General features: G+C 35.9%; 1 protein-coding gene across 3 annotated transcripts in view; it reads left to right on the top strand.

Annotated features, from left to right (window-relative positions):
• TRHDE (thyrotropin releasing hormone degrading enzyme) overlaps positions 1-23,397 on the top strand; it is a 351,632-nt gene that overhangs the window by 190,274 nt on the left and 137,961 nt on the right. For all 3 annotated transcript variants that reach the window (XM_070507330.1, XM_070507329.1, XM_014827110.3), the window contains exons 4-5: positions 3,355-3,509; positions 6,387-6,500. In XM_070507330.1, coding sequence (XP_070363431.1) covers positions 3,355-3,509; positions 6,387-6,500 — 269 coding nt within the window. The remainder of the gene's footprint in view (positions 1-3,354; positions 3,510-6,386; positions 6,501-23,397) is intronic.

The following is a 23,397-nucleotide window of genomic DNA, read 5'->3' as shown; positions in this document are numbered from 1 at the left end:
AACACACTTCCACAGAGATTCAAACAGCTGGCTTCTGCCATTGCTGACATCTCAGGTGCAATGTGAGTACCTTAGAGAGGCCTGCCATGATCAGGCTACAGCCGCCCCACCCACCAGTCCATCACTGTCTTACTCTATTATATTTTCTTTGTAGAATTTATCACTTTCTAAATTCCTTTCATTTGTCTATTACTTGTTAATTGACTTCCTCCTCCTACACACATCCACATATGAGTATAAGAGCCATGGGAACAGGGAGCAAGGAGCTTGAAGGACAGAACAGTGCTTTTATTGTGCAAAGGAGATGCTCAGCCAATACAGTCCTTCTGTCTGCCTGCTGAAGTCCTCTGTGTCTTTGGAGTCCAACTCAAATACTCTCTCTTTCAAGAACCTCTCCAACCACATTTGTTTTCTCTCTCTTTCACAGCATTTTTCATTCTTTCTTTATTTCTTGTGTTAAGCCGTCCTGTCTCCATTTTTAGTTTAAAATGTAGCAGATACAGGGACCATACTTGACATTTTAATATGCATTTCAGACTTAAGGACACAGTGAATGCTGAGAAGATGTTTGTCAAAGTCTTAAATAAATGAAAATCAACCATATTATAAGAGTATTGACTATTTTATTCTTTTTCTTATTATGAAATATTTAAAGCAAACAGAAAAGAATCAATAATATTACAAATAATACGCATGTACCCATCACCTGCTTTAAAAAATTAAAATTAAAGACATTTGAAATCCCTTGTGTGACTGTGTGTAATATGGTGATTTATAAGAAATATATATTTGGTCAAATATATATAAGGAATATACATTTGGTCTTTGTCTATGGTTCCTGGCTCACAGCTCACAAAACCCTTAGAATTTCCTAAGTGATGAGAGCAATAAAGTTGTCTTTTGTTAATGTGGTGACTTTTGAAACTAACTTAAGGATGGGAGCTGGTTGCCAGGGGAAACAACCATGTGACTAGAAGTTTGGAACTTTTAGTCCCACGCACTGAGCTCCATGAATTGAGTTCAGTCACCAATGGCCAGTGATTTCATCAATCATGGCTGTGTAAGGACGCCTCCATAAAACCCAGAAAGGACGGGGTTCAGAGAGCTTCCAGGTGGGTAAACACATGGAGATTTGTGGAGAATGGCCCCTGGAGAGAACATGGAAGCTCTGCGCCCTTTCCCCATACTTTGCTGTATGCATCTCCTCTATCTGGCTGTTCCTCAGTTATATCCTTTTATAAGAAGTGATCTAGTAAGTAAAGTGGTGATCTAGTAAGTAAATGTCTCCCTGAGTTCTGTGAGCCACTCTAGGAAATTAATCAAACCTGGAGAGGAGGTCGTGGAAATCTCTAATTTACAGCCAGTTGGTCAGAAATACAGGTAACAACCTGGGACTTGCATTCGACATCCTGAGTTGGAGGGGGTAATTTGAACCTCCAGTTTGTAGCTAGTAGTTCAGAAGCATAGGAAACAACCTGAACTTGTGACTGGCATCTGACATGGTTCGGGGGGAAGTCTTGTAGGACAGAGCCCTTAACCTGTGGGATCTGATATCTCCAGGCAGACAGTGTCAAAATTGAGTTGAATTCTCAGACACACTACTGGTGTCCAAGAATTGCTTGCTGATGGTGTGGGAAACTACCCCCCAACCCCAAGGTGAAATTGGGTCTGGGAACCCAGAAGACCATTCCTCATCCCTTTTTCCTTCTTTCTTTCCTGAAGCCATCACGATTCTGAATTTGGTGTTTATCATTCCTAAATGTGTGTGACGGTATGTGCATTATACCACTGCTATCTGTTTGGGGATGTGTGTGCATGTGTGACTATCCATTTACAACATATGGTATAATTCTGTTTAAAGTAGTATAGGTTAGGGTCACTTTACATCTTACTTGCTCTGTCTACATTATATTTTTCAGATTATCCATGTTGATACATGTAGTGTTAGAATCTAGCGGTGAGATCATTTATTTCATTTACTGTATAGTATTCCTTTATACTATTATTTCAGTTTCTTGCTGATTATCTTGATGAAAGGCATTTGGTTTTCCATTTTCACTCTTACAAACATTATTGAAGTAAATATTCTTGTTCCTTTTTTTTTGGCACCCTATTAAATTACTCCAGGGGTTAGATTGGGAAGTCAAACTTCTCAGTCAGGGGCTGTAAACTTTACTGTGACTCAGAACAAGTCCTAGAGCTGGGCTGCCTGGGCTCAAATCCCTAGTCCGTGCTTGCTGGCTTTCCCAGGAAGCAATGAGCCCCGGCAGTGTTCAGCCCTTCTCATGCCTTCCCTCAGCCCTGGCACCAGGCAGTCAGCTTGGCTCAGGTCCCTTGGTCTCTGGCGGATCCTGCTGGGGCCAGTTCCCAGCTGCCACTGCCCGTGGAGCCAGAAGCCAGCAGGCCTGTGACTTCATATGCAATCATGACTTCACATTTCTGATCCATGGAGAGGTTTATTTTCAAGGCTGCAGATATTTTTTAGTTTTCCCTTTTGTTATTTTATGTATCACCACTACGTGTTTGGAGCAGAGGGAGTGCATCAAAGCGTGAACTGACCGTGTCACCTCAACCAGAAGTTGATAATACTCCTACGACCTTTTAAAAGAAGCATCAATCTTAGAGTCATCTAATCATAGATTTTTGGAGCTGGAAGGGATTTTAGAGATAATGAAAGCCAATAACCTTATTTTATGGGTGAAGGAGTTGTGGTCTTGAGAAATTAAGTGATTTACCAATGTCATATATCTAGTTAATGATGGAGGTGGGACCAGAACCGACGCCTGCGGATTCTCTCAATAGTCCTTTTGCCACTCCATCCACTATTATAATTTTCTCTATAAGCTATATTTACATGGGACATTTTATTTTTAAAAGAACTCAAAAAATAAATTAGAATTTAAGCAATTAGGAAAATATCACATTTTAAACTGATATAAAATGTTTTCTCTTGAAAAATATTGAGGTAAAAGTACAGTATTTACTGCATTGAGCTGGATCTATTTTCATTGGAAGGTACAATGCCTCTTGATTGTAGAGTCCTGCTGCATTTGGTTTTCTTGACTTTCTGAAGCTTATTAGGATGGGCCCATCAATAATGGTGCCAATGCTTCCAGCCTTCTACAGTGCTGGGTCTGAAAACGAACAGGGGTGAATGGGTATGGCCAGCGTTTACAGTGATAGCCTGTATTTGTCCTGTCGTGTAGAAATGGCAGGTAGCTTAATTTAGGAAAAAAGTTTACTAAGAAAGAGCAAGTATTCCTTCCAATTAAGATTTCTGGACTCTCTTAGGATATGAATTTAGGATCTGGTATACCTGTTAAAACCTTTGGAATTATTTTATTCTATTTCTAGATCTTTTAGCTGTGCCTAAGCATCCGTATGCTGCTATGGAGAACTGGGGACTAAGTATTTTTGTGGAACAAAGAATACTGCTGGATCCCAGTGTTTCATCTATTTCTTATTTGCTGGATGTCACCATGGTCATTATTCATGAGATATGTCACCAGGTAAGAGAAAAAGATCAGGTGTAAGTATAATTGCAAACTGTTGAGAATGTAGACTGATTTCAGATGCTTAGATTAGGGAGTAGATTATTATACTCCCAATTAAGTTTTAATTATATAGAGAGAACTGTGTAGTTCTTTCTGGAAGATATGTTGTTTTTCTAAGATGACAGCTCAAACAAATGCAGACACACTGATCATATTGAATAAGCAACTGTCATTCATTTAGTTGGGAGTGAGATGGCACTGCCGCCCAGCAGCCTCTTTGAAGACCCTGGCCAGTCAATATGCCTTGTCAACCTTGCTTTATTTTCCTGTGATTATTGGTGTGTATATGTGGTAAGCACAGAGATGGCAATGATTTATAGCCTTGCTGCAAGATACAGCTGACTTTTGTGTATGTGTCAAAATTTGCTTTTGCTGAAATCAATTTGTTATTCCCCTTTTCCCATCACACAGACACTTAGGAAGTCTTTCACTAACTTATCCATAGACTTTCTGTTCTCAGATGATTGATATTTTTTTGTCTTGGCATGTTCAGAAATTCATATGTAAATTAGCCAACTTTGTAATGAAACTAAGATAAAATTAATTTCATTTTGATTTTATGCACTTTCTTACAATGAGTGGAAGGTGTTACAGAGATTTTTCAATGCTTGTTTGAATTTTGATTCTAGAGAAAAAAAAACCCCTGAAAATAAGTATTCGTACTAATAGAAAGCAATACCTCTCCTGGTTACCAGTAACTATGGATAGTTTTTAAGTTAAAACACCAGAAATCTCATTGTGATGCTGTATAACTTCAATTGGTTATGAATCCAAAACCTTTTTAAAAGGCTAGAAAAACTTAAGAAAGAGAGATGTGGAAAATGCTTTCAGTGAAAGAAGGTGAACTATTAAATGCTAATGATGAATACTGACAATGATAAGTTGGCACAGGCCCTGTGACCATTCACCTAAGTGTCCACCTTCTGCAGTGGACCTGTGAGATGTTTGTGCCTGTCATGCTGGCCAGGCTGGGCGTGTGTTTCTTGCCTAAGAAACTTACAGGGATCCATTGCAGATAACTACTCCTCTGCTGTGCTAAAGAGAAGGTTTCCATCTAAACCTACAATTCTTTGAGAGAAAAGCGGCTTCCTTTTGAATGTTCCTGGAAACAAGTTACATGTATAGTTGAAATAAGAGTACATGGGTAACGCTATCATTGTTCCTAGCACTGGATTCCACTGGTTCCATATTCTGAGGTGCTTTCTTAGAGCTTAGTAGTGCTGGGCTACTTACCAGGAGGAGAACGAGAAACACATGATAATTTCCACTGTCACTGACAAATTATTTCCTACATTACCCTCTCTCTCCGCCTATTTATTGTCACAATTCTTAAGGCAGCCTTTCAATTTAAAGGAGAAACATGCATTTTTGATAAAGAATAACAAATATTTTAAATATCATTTATTTTGTATCATCACTGTATTCAGGGTTGTCTCTTATTTGTATTTCAATTAGAGATCTTTTTAAGTGAAACTTTATCTTTGATATTGAAATGTTCAGTTAGTTGCCAAGCTCTTTACTGCAGCTCCTAAAGCTATAGGTGATCTGATACTTGGTTGCCTTTTCCTCCCGTTTCTGAAATAACTCATTCCCACTTAGGGTCTTCACACAGGGCTTACTTATATAGCTTGGAGTCCTCTTGCCCAAGGCTTTGTTATGGTTGACTTCTTCTTATCTTTAAAGTCTGAGCTCAAATGTCACCTACTTAGAACATCTTTGCTTTTACAATGTAAGATGGCCCCTCCCCATTCTTATCACACTGTATTAGGATTTGAAATTGCATTGTTCATTTGCTTATTTATTTTCTATTTTCTAGCTCACCTTATCTTCCCTACTTCCACAATAAAGTGTCAGCTGCATGAGAAGGCACATTATCTGAATTTTCATCATTGAATACCAAGTCTTTAGGATAGCTTTTGGCATGTAATGCATTTTTTTTTAAAGAAAAAAGAATTCCTTTAACTTTTTGCTGAACAAACAAGGATTTCAGAGTGATGCATCATGATCCAAGAAAAACATCAGTTAAAAATTACTTTGTTTTTCATGAAGGAATCTTAGAGATTTTTTCAGTTCAACCCCTCATTATCACAGAATCGTGGAGAGCCAGATGTGGAGCATCTTGAAAGCCCTTAGTTCCTTTAGTGGCCAGTGTCTTCTCTGAATTGCCTCTGCCACTAGAAGGCGAGGCTTCTGATGAGTCACACACCACCTTCCGAGGAAGTGTTTTCCATCTTCAGCCATCTCGGTCTGCTAGCAGGTCCTGATTTGTTCCTCGTAGGGCCGCAAGACACAAGCCTTTTCCTCTTCTGCACGCTAGCCTTTCAAATATTTAAAGACAGGTGTCATCAGTTTTTTCTCCTGAGTCCTTTCTTCTGCAGGTTAAATATTCTTTTTGTATTCCTTGATCATTTTTTTTCTCTCCAGAGCCCAGTACATAGTTGTACATCCTAGTTGCGGGTCATTCTACTTCTTCTATGTGGGATGCTGCCATAGCATTGCTTGATGAGCGGTGCGTAGGTCTGCACCCAGGATCTGAACTGGCAAACTCCGGGCCACTGAAGTGGAGCGTGTGAACTTAACCACTCAGCTACCGGGCCGGCCCTCCTTGATCATTTTTTTCTTGTTCTTCCTTGAATGCATTCAGAAAAAACTAGTGTCACTCGAGTAGTCAAATAAATCACTGGTCTTGCTACAACACATTTTAAGATCACAAAATCAGTTGGAGAGTGAATTCCAGTTATGATAATCGTGGTTTAATAAATTTAACTTTAGATAAAATAACTCTGGGATAGATTTGGTGTCATCTGATGGCCATTCATTTTGTCGCTGCAGTGGTTTGGTGACCTCGTGACTCCCGTGTGGTGGGAAGATGTGTGGCTGAAGGAAGGTTTTGCACACTACTTTGAATTTGTTGGTACAGACTACCTCTACCCGGGCTGGAACATGGTACGTCACTTTTGATTGTTTAGAACTCCCAGTGAAAGGTTGAACTGGTGTTACACTGGGCTTATATCATCACCAGAGGTGAGTGAAAATACCAAATAGTGCGTGAAAAAAATTAGATAGCCAATAAAGAAAAAGTAACCAAAATTTCAATGGTAGTATTTTGAGTTTTGTTTGATTTATTAGATTTACTAGATAAAGTCTGCTTATTTATAAGTTGATTTCAAAATGCTACAACTTTTCTAAATAGAAATATTTTGGATTGTAGCGTTTGATAACAAAGACAAACTATCCTTTAAAATAGAGATGGCAAGTAATGTTTTAAGTGTATAGGATATTTCAATATTTAGAAAATGAGAACTTAGTATTTCTTCAATGTGATGAAACCAAAAATTAGCCAAAATATCTCATGCATTATTATTTTAGATGTACTTTAAGATTAAACGACTTAATAAGATGTCATTAACTTTATGGAGAGGTGTGCATATGATACGCATACTTTAGGAACACACCTGCACTAGAGCATCCCAGAAGAAAAGGTGGAGGGAGGGCATGATTTTTATATGTCTTTTAATATGTTTTTCATTTTATATAAGCTTCTATTGATCAATAAGTGACTATATTATTATTAAATGGAACCCAGAGTATATGCTGTTTTGAAACTCGAATTTTAAATTTATTTTAAGTGGTACTATGTCAAAGTGGCAAAGTACCAACAGTTATCAACTGCCAGAAGCTCAAATTTCACCTGTGATATAGCTTAGGGGATCATATATATTTATTTTACATTGCTCTTTTTTGGTGTTTAAATTACTAATAATAAGTGGTTATCTGACTATCCATCATGATTATAAGTATGATTTGAAGAGTATTTAAACCAAGGTGAAATATGAAGATATCTGTAAGTCAGGATATAACTTCTCTACTAGAAATTCAAGCAACTTCTGCTGGGTAAAAAATGTGATGTTACATATCTCACAGAAGAATTGTCACAACAGTAATACCTATCAGTATGTTTTAATTACATTTATGCAGTTCTGTCTATGTTTTATAAAGGCAACATGGTTCTTTTGCACAAATGTATGAGACAATTTTAGTTAGCTTTCTGTATCTAGGTATGTATGTGTATATGATAAATTTTTTAAAATTTTACTTAACTGTTTTATCATGGCATTGAAATTAATTAAAAATGCCTTTAAAGAACTTTGAAGAAAAATTACCAATACCATGCAGTATCAATTATTTAAAGTACTCTTTAACAAATGTGAAATTTTAAAACTGAAATGTTTAAGGATATTGAAATACTTCCAAAAATACCTTTTGGTTTTTAGATGACTTTCAACCAACTTCGTTTAGCATTTTCATTATGCTGTGGATTATTACTGATTTATAATGTCATTATGTTTCGATATTAAAAGATGTCCTTATTACAAGTGACATGTTACTCATATAGGTAAGCTTTTTTTTTTTTTTAGCTCATTTAGTTATCTATGATAAAATCCTTTCTATTCATCGTTATGAGAAATACATCTTGGATTAAAAGTAATCAACGGGATTATACATGGGGTGAAAACTGACAGCTTTTGATGGTGTTAGCGTAGCAATATATCCTAAGTTCCAATGTGCTGATCCTGCATTTCATCTTTGGATAATTTTTTATATTCCTTCTTCATTTTTATCAGTTAAGTTATAGATGTGGGCCTTCTGGAGGACGTTTTTTAAGAGGTATTGAAAGTGAACACAGAGTGTAAATAACATGTGGGACTCTGTCCTTAATAGAACACAGATCATGAGCTGGAAGTATAGAAACCTTGGTGTGGTAAGATAGTAGGTTTTATTTCTTATAAATCCCTATATTTTACAATTAAGAAATGGGAATTAATGATAGCGTAAGTACAGTGACACAGAAGGTTAGCCCTGTTAAACTAAGAAATGAAAGATTAAACTCCAGCACAATTAATTAGGCAATGGTGAGGAGGAACAGGGGTTAGTCTGATGTCTCTTTATGTTCAGATTGTAAAGATTATAAATGCTTTCTGAACTCTGATTGTTTTTTCTTTTTAGTAACTTCATTTGTCTTGTAGTGTACCTCAATATACTAAATTCATAAAATCTATAAGAAGAAACTCTAAACAAATTGTTCTTCCGTATATTATTAATATCTTCTTTGCAAACAAATTTTTAAGACTAAGTTAGCCACATAACTAAGAGAGGGCAGTAAGTGACTTTGAGGCTCTGCCAGCACTATTTTTCAAAATGGCATCAGCAAGAGTGAAAGAAATACTAGAAAGAACAAGAGTGGCGGCTGTGTCAGCAGTAACTCACACTATTGTGATGTGCACAGAAGCCCGCCCAGGAGTGCAAAGCCTAGCGTCACTGGAGCTTTGCCTAAAATAGGAAAACTAGAAGTCAGGCTCGTGTCAGGAGTAAAGAAATTCAGGAGGCTGACCTCTTTTGCTTCTAATCTCAAAAAGAGTGCTTTTATCGTTTTTAGACACCAAGGCTCAAGCACTGAAATACAATTTCAATTTGCTAGAGAGATTACTATGGCAATCTACCCTCAGTGGAGTGGCAGTAAAGAAGCTAGAATTACATAGCACTGTTTGGGAAGATCTTGTTCTGATTTAGGCCAGGGTCTTGCTTAGTCTGCTTAACTGTTAGTAAAATCTCAGGGTGTGTGAGTGTGTGTGTGCGTGTTTGTGTGTGTGTTTTCAGAGTCAGTTTCTGACACAGAAGTAATTGGTTTTTACATTAGGCACACTACATGGAATAAAAACTATTATGGTAGTTTTGTTCCCAAACAAACTAATCCAGTTTACCATTTTATAGATATGGAGCTTTACAGGTAGTACGATGTAAGGTCAGGGAAATGGATGGAAAGAAGAAATTTAGATTCCAGGAAAGGCATTTCACTCCTCTGACTCATCCTGATCACTTGAAAAATGGGACAACTGTTCTGACTTAGCAACCTCACATAATTTTTGTGAAGACAACATAATTTGAAAGGTCTTTGAAATGTATGAATTACTATAAAAATGTGAATAGGCATTGTGGACCTGGAAAATGAACGCTCCGTTAGAGAGATGCATTAATTTTATGTATAGGTGCCCTAGCATTTCCAACCCCAGTGATCTTTTTGACATCCTAGATTTATAACAATTATGTATAGATTACAAAATAATTTCTATAATCTGTGTAACTAGACTCAGTCTCACCAAATCAATTCTTAGCTATACTGGCAGTGTGGACTATTCTGTAGGAACATGTGTCTTATGTAACGTTTCATTTATCAAACAGAAGCATATAAGATCATCAGAAGGAACTTCTTCAGCTCAGGGCTAAGGATACATTTCATGGGGTGAGTAGTCCTTCTGCTTGATGTTATTTGATCGAAGTTGACTGTTAGTGACAACATTATTAGATGGGTGCCATTAGATGGATACTACAGTACGCCATTGAAGGCAGTTATACTAAATCTTACCGTATTTTCTCAAAAAGGAGAAAAAAACAGGCTCATGCAACATAGTTACTGTTCTTCAACAATTTTTGATTATTTTGATTTGAAAAAGTCTACGATAAAAGAGTTTTAATACAGGAAAAGGATGCGTAGTAAAATGCTACTATAAAGAACTCATTATTTTACAGACCTGGTGCTGATGCAGGCAAAATCACATTAGTTGTGCATATTGCACAGGTTTTCATTATAATTTATATCTATATCGTAGGTGTGTCCTTTAGTTTCCTGAATGTAGCGTTGCAAGGATGTGCTACCATAATGGGAATTATTAAACATGAGTGTATGTTCTTTTATTAAATGAACTGGGATGCTATGGTGCTTCACACAGCAATAACTATGTGCTGATAAAGTATGCAGACTGGAAATTCTCTCTAAATTTTTATGAGGACACATACCTGGCATAAAGATAACTATTAATGGAGAATCATGCAAGTAAAACTTCATTATGCCGAATACTTAGGATATCTGAAAGTATATTGTCCGAAACCTTGATAAATATTCTCAGTTGTCTCTGTCCTGGGAAGGACTAAAATAATAAAAATGAATTCTACCATTAGACTCAGTATCATTTTAATGTGTACAGCAAAACTTGCCTGCTAAATTTAACAGGCATTGCAATAAAATTATCTTTACTTTTTAATTTATTTTTATTCAAAAAGGAGTTGAGAAAATCATTAGTGAACTGAAATAGATATAGAGTTTATTGAGGTCAATGTTTTTTCCGGTTTAGATGTAAAGATATATTGTTTTATCATCCTAAATAATAATAAACACTCTACTATTCAGAGAGGGGGAAACAGAAAAGTAGGGAGAAAAAAATCTTGGTTTGGGTCAATATTTTACTTGTTCAGTTGTTCATTTCTTACGTCCATCATTGAGTTAATGTCTGTAGGGTAAATACTTTCACATCCTTTCCAAAGTTAGTTAACACATGTTTCAACAATAGTTGGTATATTGGTACTGTTGACTATAATTCATCAATATCAAAATATATTTTTTCCCAGGAGAGTTATGGGGTCAGACAGAGACAATTTGGAAATAAATATTCATTTTAGACTTTCACCTTATAAATACTGAATGCTAGATAAATGTATGTATATATTCTCATGGTTTTCCATGTAGTTGTGCTTGTCTATTATGATCACGATCCATGTATAATATTCTAACTCCTGAGAAGTCAGTAAATTAGAAGGTGATCCAACTGTTTTTAACTGATTGATGATATTTTATTCTCAAATGACTGAAACATATTGAATGTGAAAAATTTAAAGGCTTCTTATGGCTAGTCCCAAGGCTCTGTGGTCTTTTTGATCCTGTTCAGTTGCTTAAAAGTGACATTTACATTGACAGACCAGAAGGAAAGTGGAGGGAGTGCCTGCCTTGGTCTCTCGGGGGTCATGGTCTTCAAAGGAACCGCTTCTTTGTGCTTCCCTGCACTCTGCCCTCCTCCTCCGTCCTCAAGCAATCTCTCTTTCTGCTGAAAACATAGAGGTTTTTTTAAAGAATAGAAAAACTTTTTTTTTTTCTCATTAGAGAGGAGCTTAGGTGCTGTAGCCCTCTAATCTGGGAGAAATGGTTGCTTTTTCCTAGCCTTAGTGGTCAGAGCACTCTTGGGCATTGGTGGAAAATAGGCGAGGAAATAGGTGGAAAACAGAGACAGGAAAAGTGCATAGAGGGAGGAAGAGCTGCAGTGAGAACAGCAGCGATGCCCTTAAAGGAAATGGTCTCGCGCACCGTCTGGCCTCTGTTAAACATAGCAGTGCTTCTGATGTGCGTATGCCCAGTGCACTGTGGATGAGACCCCCCCTCAGAGAGTGTGCACACTGGGATAGTCCAGGAAGGGTGTCAGTGTTCAAAAGCAGGCCAGAGACTGGAATTCTAACCAATGGTGCCCGAAGAGATATGAAGAATTTCCAGCAAGGAATAACCGGGCAAACAGGAAGTGCACCTGTCAGATATTAAAACACTGTAAAGCAGCTCTCACCAAGGCTAATACATTGACAAATTGTGTTTACACTGTTTTTCATTTTAAAACTAAGTCTGTGCTTTTACAAAATATCTTACTGATGTGCTAGTAGCTCAATTAAGGGCATCTATTAGAAAGAAGAGTAAGCCTGGGCAATCGTTTGTTATTTGTTGAAGTACATTAACTGATATAGAAGTTTTATGGCACGAATACACTTTTGAGGATAAAACTACAACTGAAGAATAGATAATACATTCATACCTTTGTTTTGTTTACACCTGTAATCCTTTTATAAGAATCAAGACTTTGGCTTCACAGCTGTTTGGGAGATGGAAGCTTTTGAAAAGCCTGTTATCAAGGTGTGTTATCACAGTGTGTTGTCTCAGAACATGTAAATGTGCTCAGTTACTGCTTCAGATGGAAGACTGCTCTTGTTAATAAGATAGCTTTAGAAAGGGAAGAGAAAGCAAGTATAATTCATTACTACTCATATCTGTTCACATGTATCTCTACATATTCAGAGATGTATCTGGGAGGTTTTCTTAGTCACACTACCTCACATTTTTTCCTATACAAATTTTTAAAATTTAAAACAAAGCTGCAAATTGAAATTTCAAGTATGTTCTTAAAGGATGATTTTTTTTTTCAAGCAAAGTCATTTTTTTCAGAAAGACACTAAGTGTTTCAGGTTTTGTGTATTTTAAACTTTGAGATAAAAGACAAATGAGTATTCCCTTTGGAATAAAGTATTTCTTCTGAAGACCATGTTCAGGTTTTCAGGGTGTCAAGGTCTTTCCACATTTCCTTAGGAATTTCAAAGCAGCGGATAATGACAGGATTAGGTACTTTCTGAGAAGAAAACTCTTACTGAAGTTGGAGCCTAATGGTAATGGAAGGCCGTCCTTTTGCATATCTAGAAATATTGCAAGGAAAATTAACCCATCCATTCCCTTCTCAAGTAAGAGCAGTTTGTACGCAAAATATTCTAACTTGCTAAAAATTGTCGGATATCACTTGATAAACAAAAAAATTGATAATGCCAAAAATTTATACCAAAATGATGAAATGTTGTTAGGCATCATTGTTCTGAAATGTATATTATTTGCAATAGCAGATTATACCACTATTTATGCTGTCCCCTTTACCACCCCTGGTAAAAATGTTTATCTTTCTATAATATATGAATTGTTCAACATCTGATATTATTCAGCATTTTCCCAGATAGGTTAAACAGAATTTGCTTTGCAAAGCTTCTAACACAAACACAAACAAAAATGAAAGCTGGGGACTAAGATGACAACCAAAGAATGATTCATTAATTTTCTAATTGCTAATCATCCTTTACTAGGTAGCTGTATGTTTTAAGACATTAGAACACAACTCATTTCTAAGCAAAGAGTGACTGTCTCAGTCCATAACACTTTATGGGACATTTTTTTCCTTTTCATCAAGGTTACTTTAACACTGTTCAGATGTTACTAGACAAGTATGTCAGAAATGAAAGTAGTGAGTTCAAGTAATATGAATCAAAAAATGCAAAAAGAGCTTCTTGTGAAGAGAAAGCAAAATAAAATAGAGCAATAAGATAATGTGAGGTTGATGAAGATTTTGCCTCAATTACTCTAGTAACACTTGTAAGAATAAAGACGTATCATTTACAGTGTATCGTTAAACACTTTCCATATATTAATTCACTGTGAAATTGAGTTAGACATTCTGCTGGGTACCTTGAGAGTAGACCTCTTTGTCATCATTTTCCTTAAGTCTGAAGAGTATGATAATGACTAAATCACCATGCAGTGCACCACGCGGGCAGCCCTCCCCAACTCAGAATCCGAAAAGACGATTCTGAACAGAGCGTGTTTTGACACTGAGCTGAGTTCCCCTGTGGATCTACCCTTCACAAACTTAAGTAAGCCCTTTTGAAAGTATTCATGTCTTTAGCTTTTACTTCGCCCAGGGACTGATGAAATAAAATTCTTTCTAATGATTGGAGTGTCATCTTTTGCTGTATTTATGTCATGTTTGTCTTTGAAAATTGAGATATGTGGGAATGCTTTCTTTTCTCTAAGAGTCTGCTTCCAATACACTTGTGTCCAATTAATTCCTTTAATGGTTTTATTTTCTCTTCTCCAGATTTTATTTATAGTCTAGCAATGCCTTTCCGGAGTGCTGTTAACAGCATACTAGCTCAATAATCTTATAGAAGTGAGTTTGATGGATTGCTGCCACTTTTTTTGCCATTCCATTCAGTCATACATTTCACTCGTTCTGGCTATTAATTCATTAAAAGAATTAGCAAGCACCTAAAATGAAGCATTTGCTTTGCAATTTTTGCGAAATAAACTTGATGGCATTAGCAGGGACCTGCTATATATCAGTTTCTTATGTACACTCTATTTTATCTCTAGTGTGGTGGTTTTAGTTAGTCAATGAAGATAAATTTAGGATTGTTTTGGCTCTTAGTTGACCAACTATCCCTCTGTCAGAAGTTGCTTTGTTTACGGAGTAATTCAAAACATAGATCCATAACCTCAATCAGACTGTTTGTATTCATAGACATATTTGGAAAATGAAATTTAGTGCAATAAGTCCACGAGGATTAGCCAAATAATGGAACAATATGAAAATTTAGCTACCTATTACTATTTTTATATTACATGGCTCAAACACGTTCTCTAATATTTACTCAGATTTACCTAGTTACAATAGCTATTTCTCTTCATTTAGATTTTGAGTAGCTTTCTGCTCAGTTAAGTTCTGCTTTTGAGTCCTGATCTTTCTCTAAGCTTCACAGCTTTGATTGGAAGATAAGTACTTTAAAGAGAAGATTTCTGTTCTTTTGGTTGTAGCGGTGGTGGTGGTGGTATGGTGGGATATTTTCCTCTAAGTCTAATTTATTTCCAAAGTTGTCTGATTAAACATAAGTTTAGGTTGATTGCTCCTTCAGAGCAAAACTTGGCATTAATTGCATTATCTTCCTAACTATCCACGTGATAGGTCCAGTTGGAAAGACTTTATGCAATGCACTGTTGAAGATGACTAAAAATGAAAACTCTTAGAACAAAGGTTTTTGCCTTACTTTTAAGACAATAAGGAGCTTTTCTCAGAAACTTTGGCTTCTTTTGAGAGCTGACAAGTCATATCACTTCCCAGGTCTGAAAATAATTTGATTTCTCACTACAAAATAATATATTTCTACTTGTTGCTAAGCATTTTGCTGGCAATTTTTTGACTGTAATTGACAAACTATTTCCAGAAATTAATCTAGATTGACTCTTTTGTTTTTCGTTATTTAACAAGCATTTATTGGATGCCCATTAGAGACGGGGAGCACACAGTGAGTATGAACCATCAGTGCCCTGAAATCTCACAGATCTATTTTATCAGTTCAGTTAGATTATTTTTGTCAGGATCATGTTACTTTACATTTTCCTAAAAAAAAAGTTCAATGTCTTTTTTTCCGCTTATCCAATGGATTAAATTTTTGACTATCTAACACTTGTTAGCTGCGTGGTCTTGTTTCTCCATCTTCAAAATATGTAGGAAATACATAATTAAAAATCAAAGAAATTTTTATTCTTACTATCATTGCTACCAATACTATGGTTACCGTTGGGTACTTAAGTGTAATGATATTACTTTTAGGGTCCAAAAATTGTTTTCCAGTGGAGTATATTGTGAATCACATATTAAAAATTAGCAAGAACAAATAAATTGCCCTCACATAATACTATTGAATACTATAATATTCAGACTATATAATACTATAATACATGTGCCTACTCAATTTCTGAATGATTTTCTAATGCTAATATTTCAATATTTTTTGCACTTTATAAATAGATTGCTGGTCCAGATTTTGCATTCTGAGTAGTAAATATTTTCTGTACTAATTTTACAGTCAATTTACAAATATAAAAGTTGCTTACTTTGAGATACAATCATATATAGGGTCTGGGAATAAACAAGGAGCTTCCTTTCCGAACTGATTAACCTTCTGAGCCGTAAGCACTTTACGGGTTCTGGAGTGTTTGTTATGGGTTATTAAATCTTGAAAATTTACAATAATATAATGTTTTTATTTTCACATACAGACTTCTATGATATGGCAACAACTGTAAAGTTTTATTAAGCTAGGTTATCTGATGAACTGACCATTTATATCACTAAAATTGAAGTTAAAGTACAAAAAGTGTATTACTTAGTAAATTGCATTCATCAAGTTAATAAGAATTTTGTTATAGAATTAGGGTCATTTGAATTATTATTTATTTCACAAATGAAAACAACAAAATGAATTAGCCACTTAGTAACTATGTTAATAAATAACTCCTGGGAGTTGGTTAGCTTATCCGTGGAATTCTTCCAGACCTGAAGGGTATAAGAAAGTTTCCATTAGAATGTAAACAGAGATTGAATCTGTTTAAGATGATTAGTCAGTATGCATTTAAAAGTTCTCTGAATTTCATTTTATTAGTCAAGTATTGTAGTACCTTGATTATTGTTATTAATGTGCCTGCAAAATGTTAGAGACTCCTTGTGATGGATGTGAGAAAGAACTGCGTGAGGATCGTAAAAGATTAGCACGTTTGATTTTATTGAAATGTCTTATCAGCTTGTCAAAAATATTAAGCATAGAGATAGAGGAAAAGATTCTCATTGCTAAAGTAGGGACAGGATTGTTGAAAAGATCCAGAAGCTATAATCTCTCAGAAACTTAAAATTTATGGAGAAGATCTTGAAGTGACATGGAGAAGAGTGGGAATGGGTTCACATTAATCAGCAGAGGACAGGAAGCAAGTCTCCCCACTAACCAACACGCTTCCTCAGGTCGTTGCCTGTTGATTCCACCATCGCTTCTCAGCATTTACCCAAAGGATAGCATCTGAGAGGTGTTCAATAATCAAAGTCTGGCCAAAATTTAACAAAAAATTCAGGTCAAACAGATCATTTATTAAAGATTATAACAGTTTCCATATGTATATTAGGAACTCATTCACTGAATTAAAAAGGATGTTGAAGATTAAAAATATGTGAACCTACATTGTTTAAGTGTTTGATGGAAAATGGAGGAAAGGTGTCAAGAAATCTTAAAAGATGAAGAGAAACTAAATGATAGGAACATTTTAAGAGGGTTAAATGAAAGCACATGGCATATGGTGATTGTTCATAGTGATTTTTTGGGCTGCTAGAATCGGAATGAGCTATGTAATTAGACAATCTGTGCATAACTGTTACTGTGATTGACATTATTTGAAGCACATTCATGCTTGTTCTGTAAGACCCAGGATTATTATAATTAATGAAAACATGAGCGACTGATGGTAACTTCTGCCATATCAATATTGCTATATCTTTATGGTTCTTGAGTAAGTCTGCAAGAGGTTCAGAATTTGTTTGTATATAATGCAGTATATTTTGTGTTCCATCTTAGCATTTTCCCTTAGCTGTGTCACATCTCGGATAATATAAGACATGACACATTCAAGCTTGGATGTTACAAACAAGACATAAGGCAGCCGAAGGATGTGGTCATTGAAGAGACTCAGATTTAATCCGCTCTCTTTTTGTTGCTTGTGTTGGAGAGCACGGCAGTTCATGAACCTCGGTGCAGGGAGTTATTTGGGGTTATGAGAAGGTTCTAAAGTGATCCAAAATATTCTTATAGAAATGGAATTGCTTTTTTAGTTTATGCATTGATTAAGTCATCTTAGAACATTTGTGACTTGGCAGTGGATGAAATGTGATTGATAGTTAAAAGAAATAAGAACATATAGAACACATTTCAGTTACTCATTATGAAGCTTGTGTGAAATCACAGAATAATGTTGTATCAATAGAGATCTGCCTGGATGATTGTGTTCATGTACCACTTTCTGTAAAAAGTTATGTAAACAAACACAGAGGCGAAGTTTTCAGTGCAGTAGAGTGCTTGTTTCATTGTAGGCGCTTGTTTCATTGTAGGCGCTAATGGTGACTTTTAAGAATTATTCTTCTGTGCCTACTGTATATATGTGTGCTTACACAAGTTTGACTTTAATATGAATGGACTGCTTTAACAAGCTGCACATGAAAATTAATATTAACAACTTGGGTATGTGTATTTTAAACATGAGATTTTGAAATGTTAATTTTTAAAGTACATTGTTATATGGAAACAACGTTTATTTTCACTACCTCTTTAGTTTTATTTCATCTATCAGTATGATTTAGCTATCTATAAAATGTTAACTAATCAGCTAAATGATGATATAATATTTTGCAAGTAAATCTGGCCTTCAACTGAGTGAAGTTAAAATACTTTCATACGTTTTAAAACTTTACAAAAATAGGATGAGAATATAAAGTTACAGAGTAAAATTCTTATGGTATTTTAGGAAACTTGGCGTCTAAATCATTTGTGACTTTTACAAACATGGTATTGTGTTATGTTTACAAAAGACAATAATTGCAAGGTTACAGAGATACCATATCACATAAATAAAACCTGGTGAATATTTTCCCCCAAGATCTTCGCTTTCCCCGTTTGAATTCTTGATCGTATTCCTTTGCTTTAAGCTGTGTTAAGATTTGACCAAGTCATGAAGAACAGGAGTGAAGAAGGCAAGCCGTGCAATGCTCGGTGTACCTGCGCCCCTTGTTCTCGTGTAAGCAAGGGGTTCTGATTAATGGTAATTCACGTGGCGTTTGTTTAACCTATGAAATCTTAAAATTCTTCATCTCGTGGTAGCATAAATTTCCAGAGAAGTATAACATAAATGACATATCTTATTTCTCCTTTTTATGATGGATTGATTGAGGTTGAATCAACATGGTCATAGACACTGAGATCATTTTTACCCCTCACTATGCCTCTATTTTCTGTAGTACTCTGTTTATGCTACTAATACTTCACCCATCAATAGCACTAATGAGTCTAATGAGACGTGCACGTGTCTGTCTTTCATATCATGATGGGAGCTGCTGGGGGCAGGGATTGCTTCCCAATGGTGTTTGCATCCCCAGACTCTGACAAAGGACATCGCGTCTATGAAGCAATCAGTAAATACATGTGGATTAGATTGCATTGTTCAAACAATTTCCATCAGAGATTTTCATTGACTTGACTCCACTGATTAGAAAAGTGCCTTTATCTATATCCAAGAAAATATTGTGAACATTGAAAACTGTAATAAGACATGGCTTTAATCAAAGGAAAATACTGAAAGAGGAAACATTTGTGTCTATTTGTGAGTCTGAATGTGTATTACATACATATCTATACTTATGTCTGTGTCTATAGTTATGTCTAAATCTACATTTAATTTATACGTTTGGAAATCCAAAGTAAATACTTTCTTGATCACTATTGATCATCATAAAATTGAACTAGATTATAGAGAAAATAATTGTACGATATTTTGTGATCACAAAGATAAAGCCCGTATTGTGTACTATTTGTACATAATTATGCAATACTGTCCTATTTTTTGTTTCCATTTGCTCCTCACTCTAGTCCACTTTCTGCTGTTTATTCGTAGTTATCTCTCTGATGTAGGCCTGGTGATGTCCCTTCTTAATTCTAGCTTCCCAGCTTGGCAGAGAGGATCTGGAACGACTTTGTTCCTGTCTCTCCCTCTGTGCTAATAGCTAGCCATGAACCCCATTATACTCCCTGCCTTCTGCCACACGCAACTCGGTGGTCCCCAAACGGGCCACGCTATTTCCAATCTCCGTGACTTTTCCCGGATATTTCCTTCTATCCAAAATGCCCTTTCCTGCTGCACCCTCCTAGAAAACGCAAATCATCCTTAAAGATTCAACACTATCAGTTCAGCTTTTCCTGCCTCCCCAGGCAGGGCAAATCACAGCCTTCTCTGTGCAGTCACACCATATCCTGAGCCTACTTCCATTTCAATACAGCAGGTGGTGTTTTCGTATTTGTTTTCATCTTTGTCTCTCTCCTCTCCTTCTACTACTATAAAATCTTTGAAGGTCAGATCCATGTCTTTGTATCTCTTTATCCCCAGAACAAGGCATACCATCTGGATATAGCAGGTGCTCAATAAATATTTGTAGAACAAATTCTCTTATTTAATCTTCACAACCATGTATGTTTACAAATGAGGATGCTGAGGACTAAAAGGACTGAATTACTTGCTCCAGGTCATACCTCTAGTGAGTGGCGGATATTTTTCTTTCAGTCTAGACTCTTTCATCACTTTGCAGCAGTGTGCCTGTTTCTTCTCCTAGGAATACCAGAAGAGCCATTTATGTTCAGACCCATCCTTGAGAAAATTGAGTTGTTGTGGCTGCTCTGATGTGACCCACATCTTCTCTGATGTGACCCATGTCTGCCCTGAGCATTTTTTTCCTACTCTTTTCATGCCTATGAGCACCGCATCACTACTTGAATTGGCTCAGGCTTGGCTCTCATCTTCTTCGTCTGGTTTGATGCATCTGACTTTCTTTGATCTTGATTCAGATTATTTTCTGATTTTTTTCTTTCTTTTTTGATGACAGAGTGTCTGCCTGGTATTGCTCTTCAATAAAATTAGTCAGCTTTCCTATGGGAACTTGCTGACAGCCCTACCTTTCCATGGTACTTCCTGTTCTCCAGCTCATCACCAATGACTATGGCTAGACCAGGCATATTCACTGTTAACCCTTCAGACCTAACATGTTGCAACATGTCTAAAACTGGTTTTTTTAGCTTGCCCTCCAAACCGAACATTTTACACTTCTCCATTTCTGTCCATAGCTTCCCCTTGCCTTGCCATTTTAGAAAAATTCCGTCAAGTCCAAAAGCCATGTAGTTATCGTTTAGTCTTTCCTCTCCATCATCCACTAAGGGAACCAAGGCATCAAGGCTTTGATGTCGGTTGATTTTTCATTCAAATGTATCACTCTGATTCAGCACTCCTTCAGCAACACCTTGTTCTAAAACATTATCACCTCACCGGCTGGTCACACCACAGCCGCTTCCTGTCTCCCGTCCCTACCTACAGCAGCCCACTGCATACCACAGATAAGTTAATTTTCCTGTGACACCACTGTTATTATGTCATTATGCCTGCTGCTGCCTATTTATTGAGACCAAACTCTTCAACCTGATAAGTGAGGTTTCAAACAGAAGAGCTTTTTTCATATTTCCTCTGCCTGGATTTGCCCTTTTTAGCTGCTTCCCCATTCATCTGAGTAAACCCTCATCCTTCAACAACCCACTTGAATGTCACATGCTCTGTAAAGCCTTTTGTGAACTAGTCATTTCATCCTTTGTGTTTTATAACATCCACCATGTTATAATCCAGCTAGCTGTTTTTCTGTCTTTCCCCTATATTTCCCCTTCCACTTTTGAGTTCTTTAAGGATAGGAACCAGACTGTGGTCATATATTTCTTTACCAAACACAGCACAATATTTAGCATAGAGTAGGAATTTAATACATATTGGTTAGATGAATGATAGAGTAACATAATGGTGGTTTTCTTCTTTTCTGTGTGTTATTCTCAGCTCTGTGCATTTTACTCACACTTTCTTTTGTTTTATGAAAAACCTCTGCACTATTCTTCAAAAGTTCAAATGTAATATATTTTTTCTGAAAATAGTTCAATAAGGGGGCTGGCTCTGTGACCTAGTGGTAAGTTCAGCGTACTCAACTTCACCTGTTGGGTTTCGTTCCCGTGTGTGGACCTATACCACTTGGGGGCCATGCTGTGGCAACCCGCATACAAAATAGAGGAAGATTGGCATAGATGTTAGCTCAGGGCAAATCTTTGTCAGCAAAAAAAAAAAAAAAAAAAAAGAAAGAAGGAAAGAAGATAGCTCAATAGAAAATGATATATTCAACATAACTGGAACTGTTTCTATGTAGGCACACGTGCAGCAATTCCAAGAAGTCTCTATACTAAAGTGGGAGGATTCACTGTTACTGTTAACAGTAAACTTACTTAAACAGATTTCAAAGTTCTCCATTTTACCTTATTATGCTGTTTTTTGAAAGTGGTAGAATGGCTTATCACCATGTCCTTAAAATAGGAACTAGAATGAAAACTAACTGTTGACTATGCACCGTAAATATATTATTCCCTGCATGCGCGTACACAAATGCACACACAACTTTAAAGTTCCTTTAAGGATAGGTCAACTTCTATCTCTTCCATTAAATTTTCTGTGAATAATTCTATTTTATAGTACTTTTTTCTCAAAATTTCTTTGGCATTTCTAGTCTGTAAGAGAAAACTATTATTTTTTCATTGTGGACAGCTATTTTGTTTTATCTTTTATCTCACATCAAAGCCAGGATTTCTTTAACTTTGTTTTTAAACTTTCATAGTCTCAGGTGAGCAGTAGGCGATTAGTCAAGACAGTAATTTTTGCGGTTATTATTATTGTTGTTGTTGAGGAGGAGGAGGAAGAGGTGGAGGGCCCCAGCCAGGCACTGACAAGATAAAATCATTTCTTATTTTATAGAGATATGGGTCTTTATAAAAATTAGCACCTTCTCTACTGGAAGCTCTTTGTAGTTTTGTTAAATTGGTTTGCCTCTGGCTAGAATTTTCTTTTTTTTCTCCTCAGTTTAAGATATTCTCTCTTCTGAGCTTTGTGAGTGTTCTTCTATCAGGCTTTTTTTTTCTCCTCTCTCTCTTAACCTATTTTAATGCCTTTTTTCTCAATTACACAGTCATTCTTTCCAACAATGTAGAAAATGAATCTTTTGCTAAAGACTTAGCACTGCTAAATTTAAGCACTGCTTCATGAGAGTCGACTGACTAGGCAAAGGGTGTTCTTGTTTTTCTCCAGAAACATGAAGCAACAGATCATGTAGAACTTGTATTTCCTTAAACAAGAAAGTTTCATTTTTTGAAATTTACCTTAGATTTCAATTTTATAATTATGTAGCCATTTCCATATACCATTAAAAAATCATATCTCTAGCAAACCAAGATATGTTTTCTAAATTTTAAATTGCTCAATATATATTTAATGTTGCTAAATACTAAAAATTAGGATTCAAATAGAGCATCACTTTAAGTTCATTTTACACTGTGCCTTTTCATCAGTTGTTTCAGTGACACAATGGAGCAGGCATTCATTATTTGAAGAGTTGAATATGTTTTATCTTCAGAATGGAAATCATATCTTCAACTGGTATTCCTTATAAATAAAAGTATTGATTGGTCAAGTTGAAGTATAATTATATATTTCATGATTCCTCCCATTAATTTCAATATCAAATAGTTTTACTGTGCATTTTAAAATTGAATGAGTAACACGATATATATCTGCTTAAAAGTAACATAAATATTTATTTTGGAAATATGTGATTTTTTTCTTATTGTCTAAATCTAGGCCGTTCGTCTGAGATCTTATCTTTATCTTTGCTTTTTAGTGGACTTAAGATGAGAAATGTAATTGCCAATCTTTTTTTCTTTT

This window comes from Equus asinus, chromosome 4, assembly GCF_041296235.1.
Source record: "Equus asinus isolate D_3611 breed Donkey chromosome 4, EquAss-T2T_v2, whole genome shotgun sequence".
Taxonomy (NCBI): Eukaryota; Metazoa; Chordata; class Mammalia; order Perissodactyla; family Equidae; genus Equus; species Equus asinus.
This window is presented reverse-complemented; position numbering and strand designations above follow the sequence as displayed.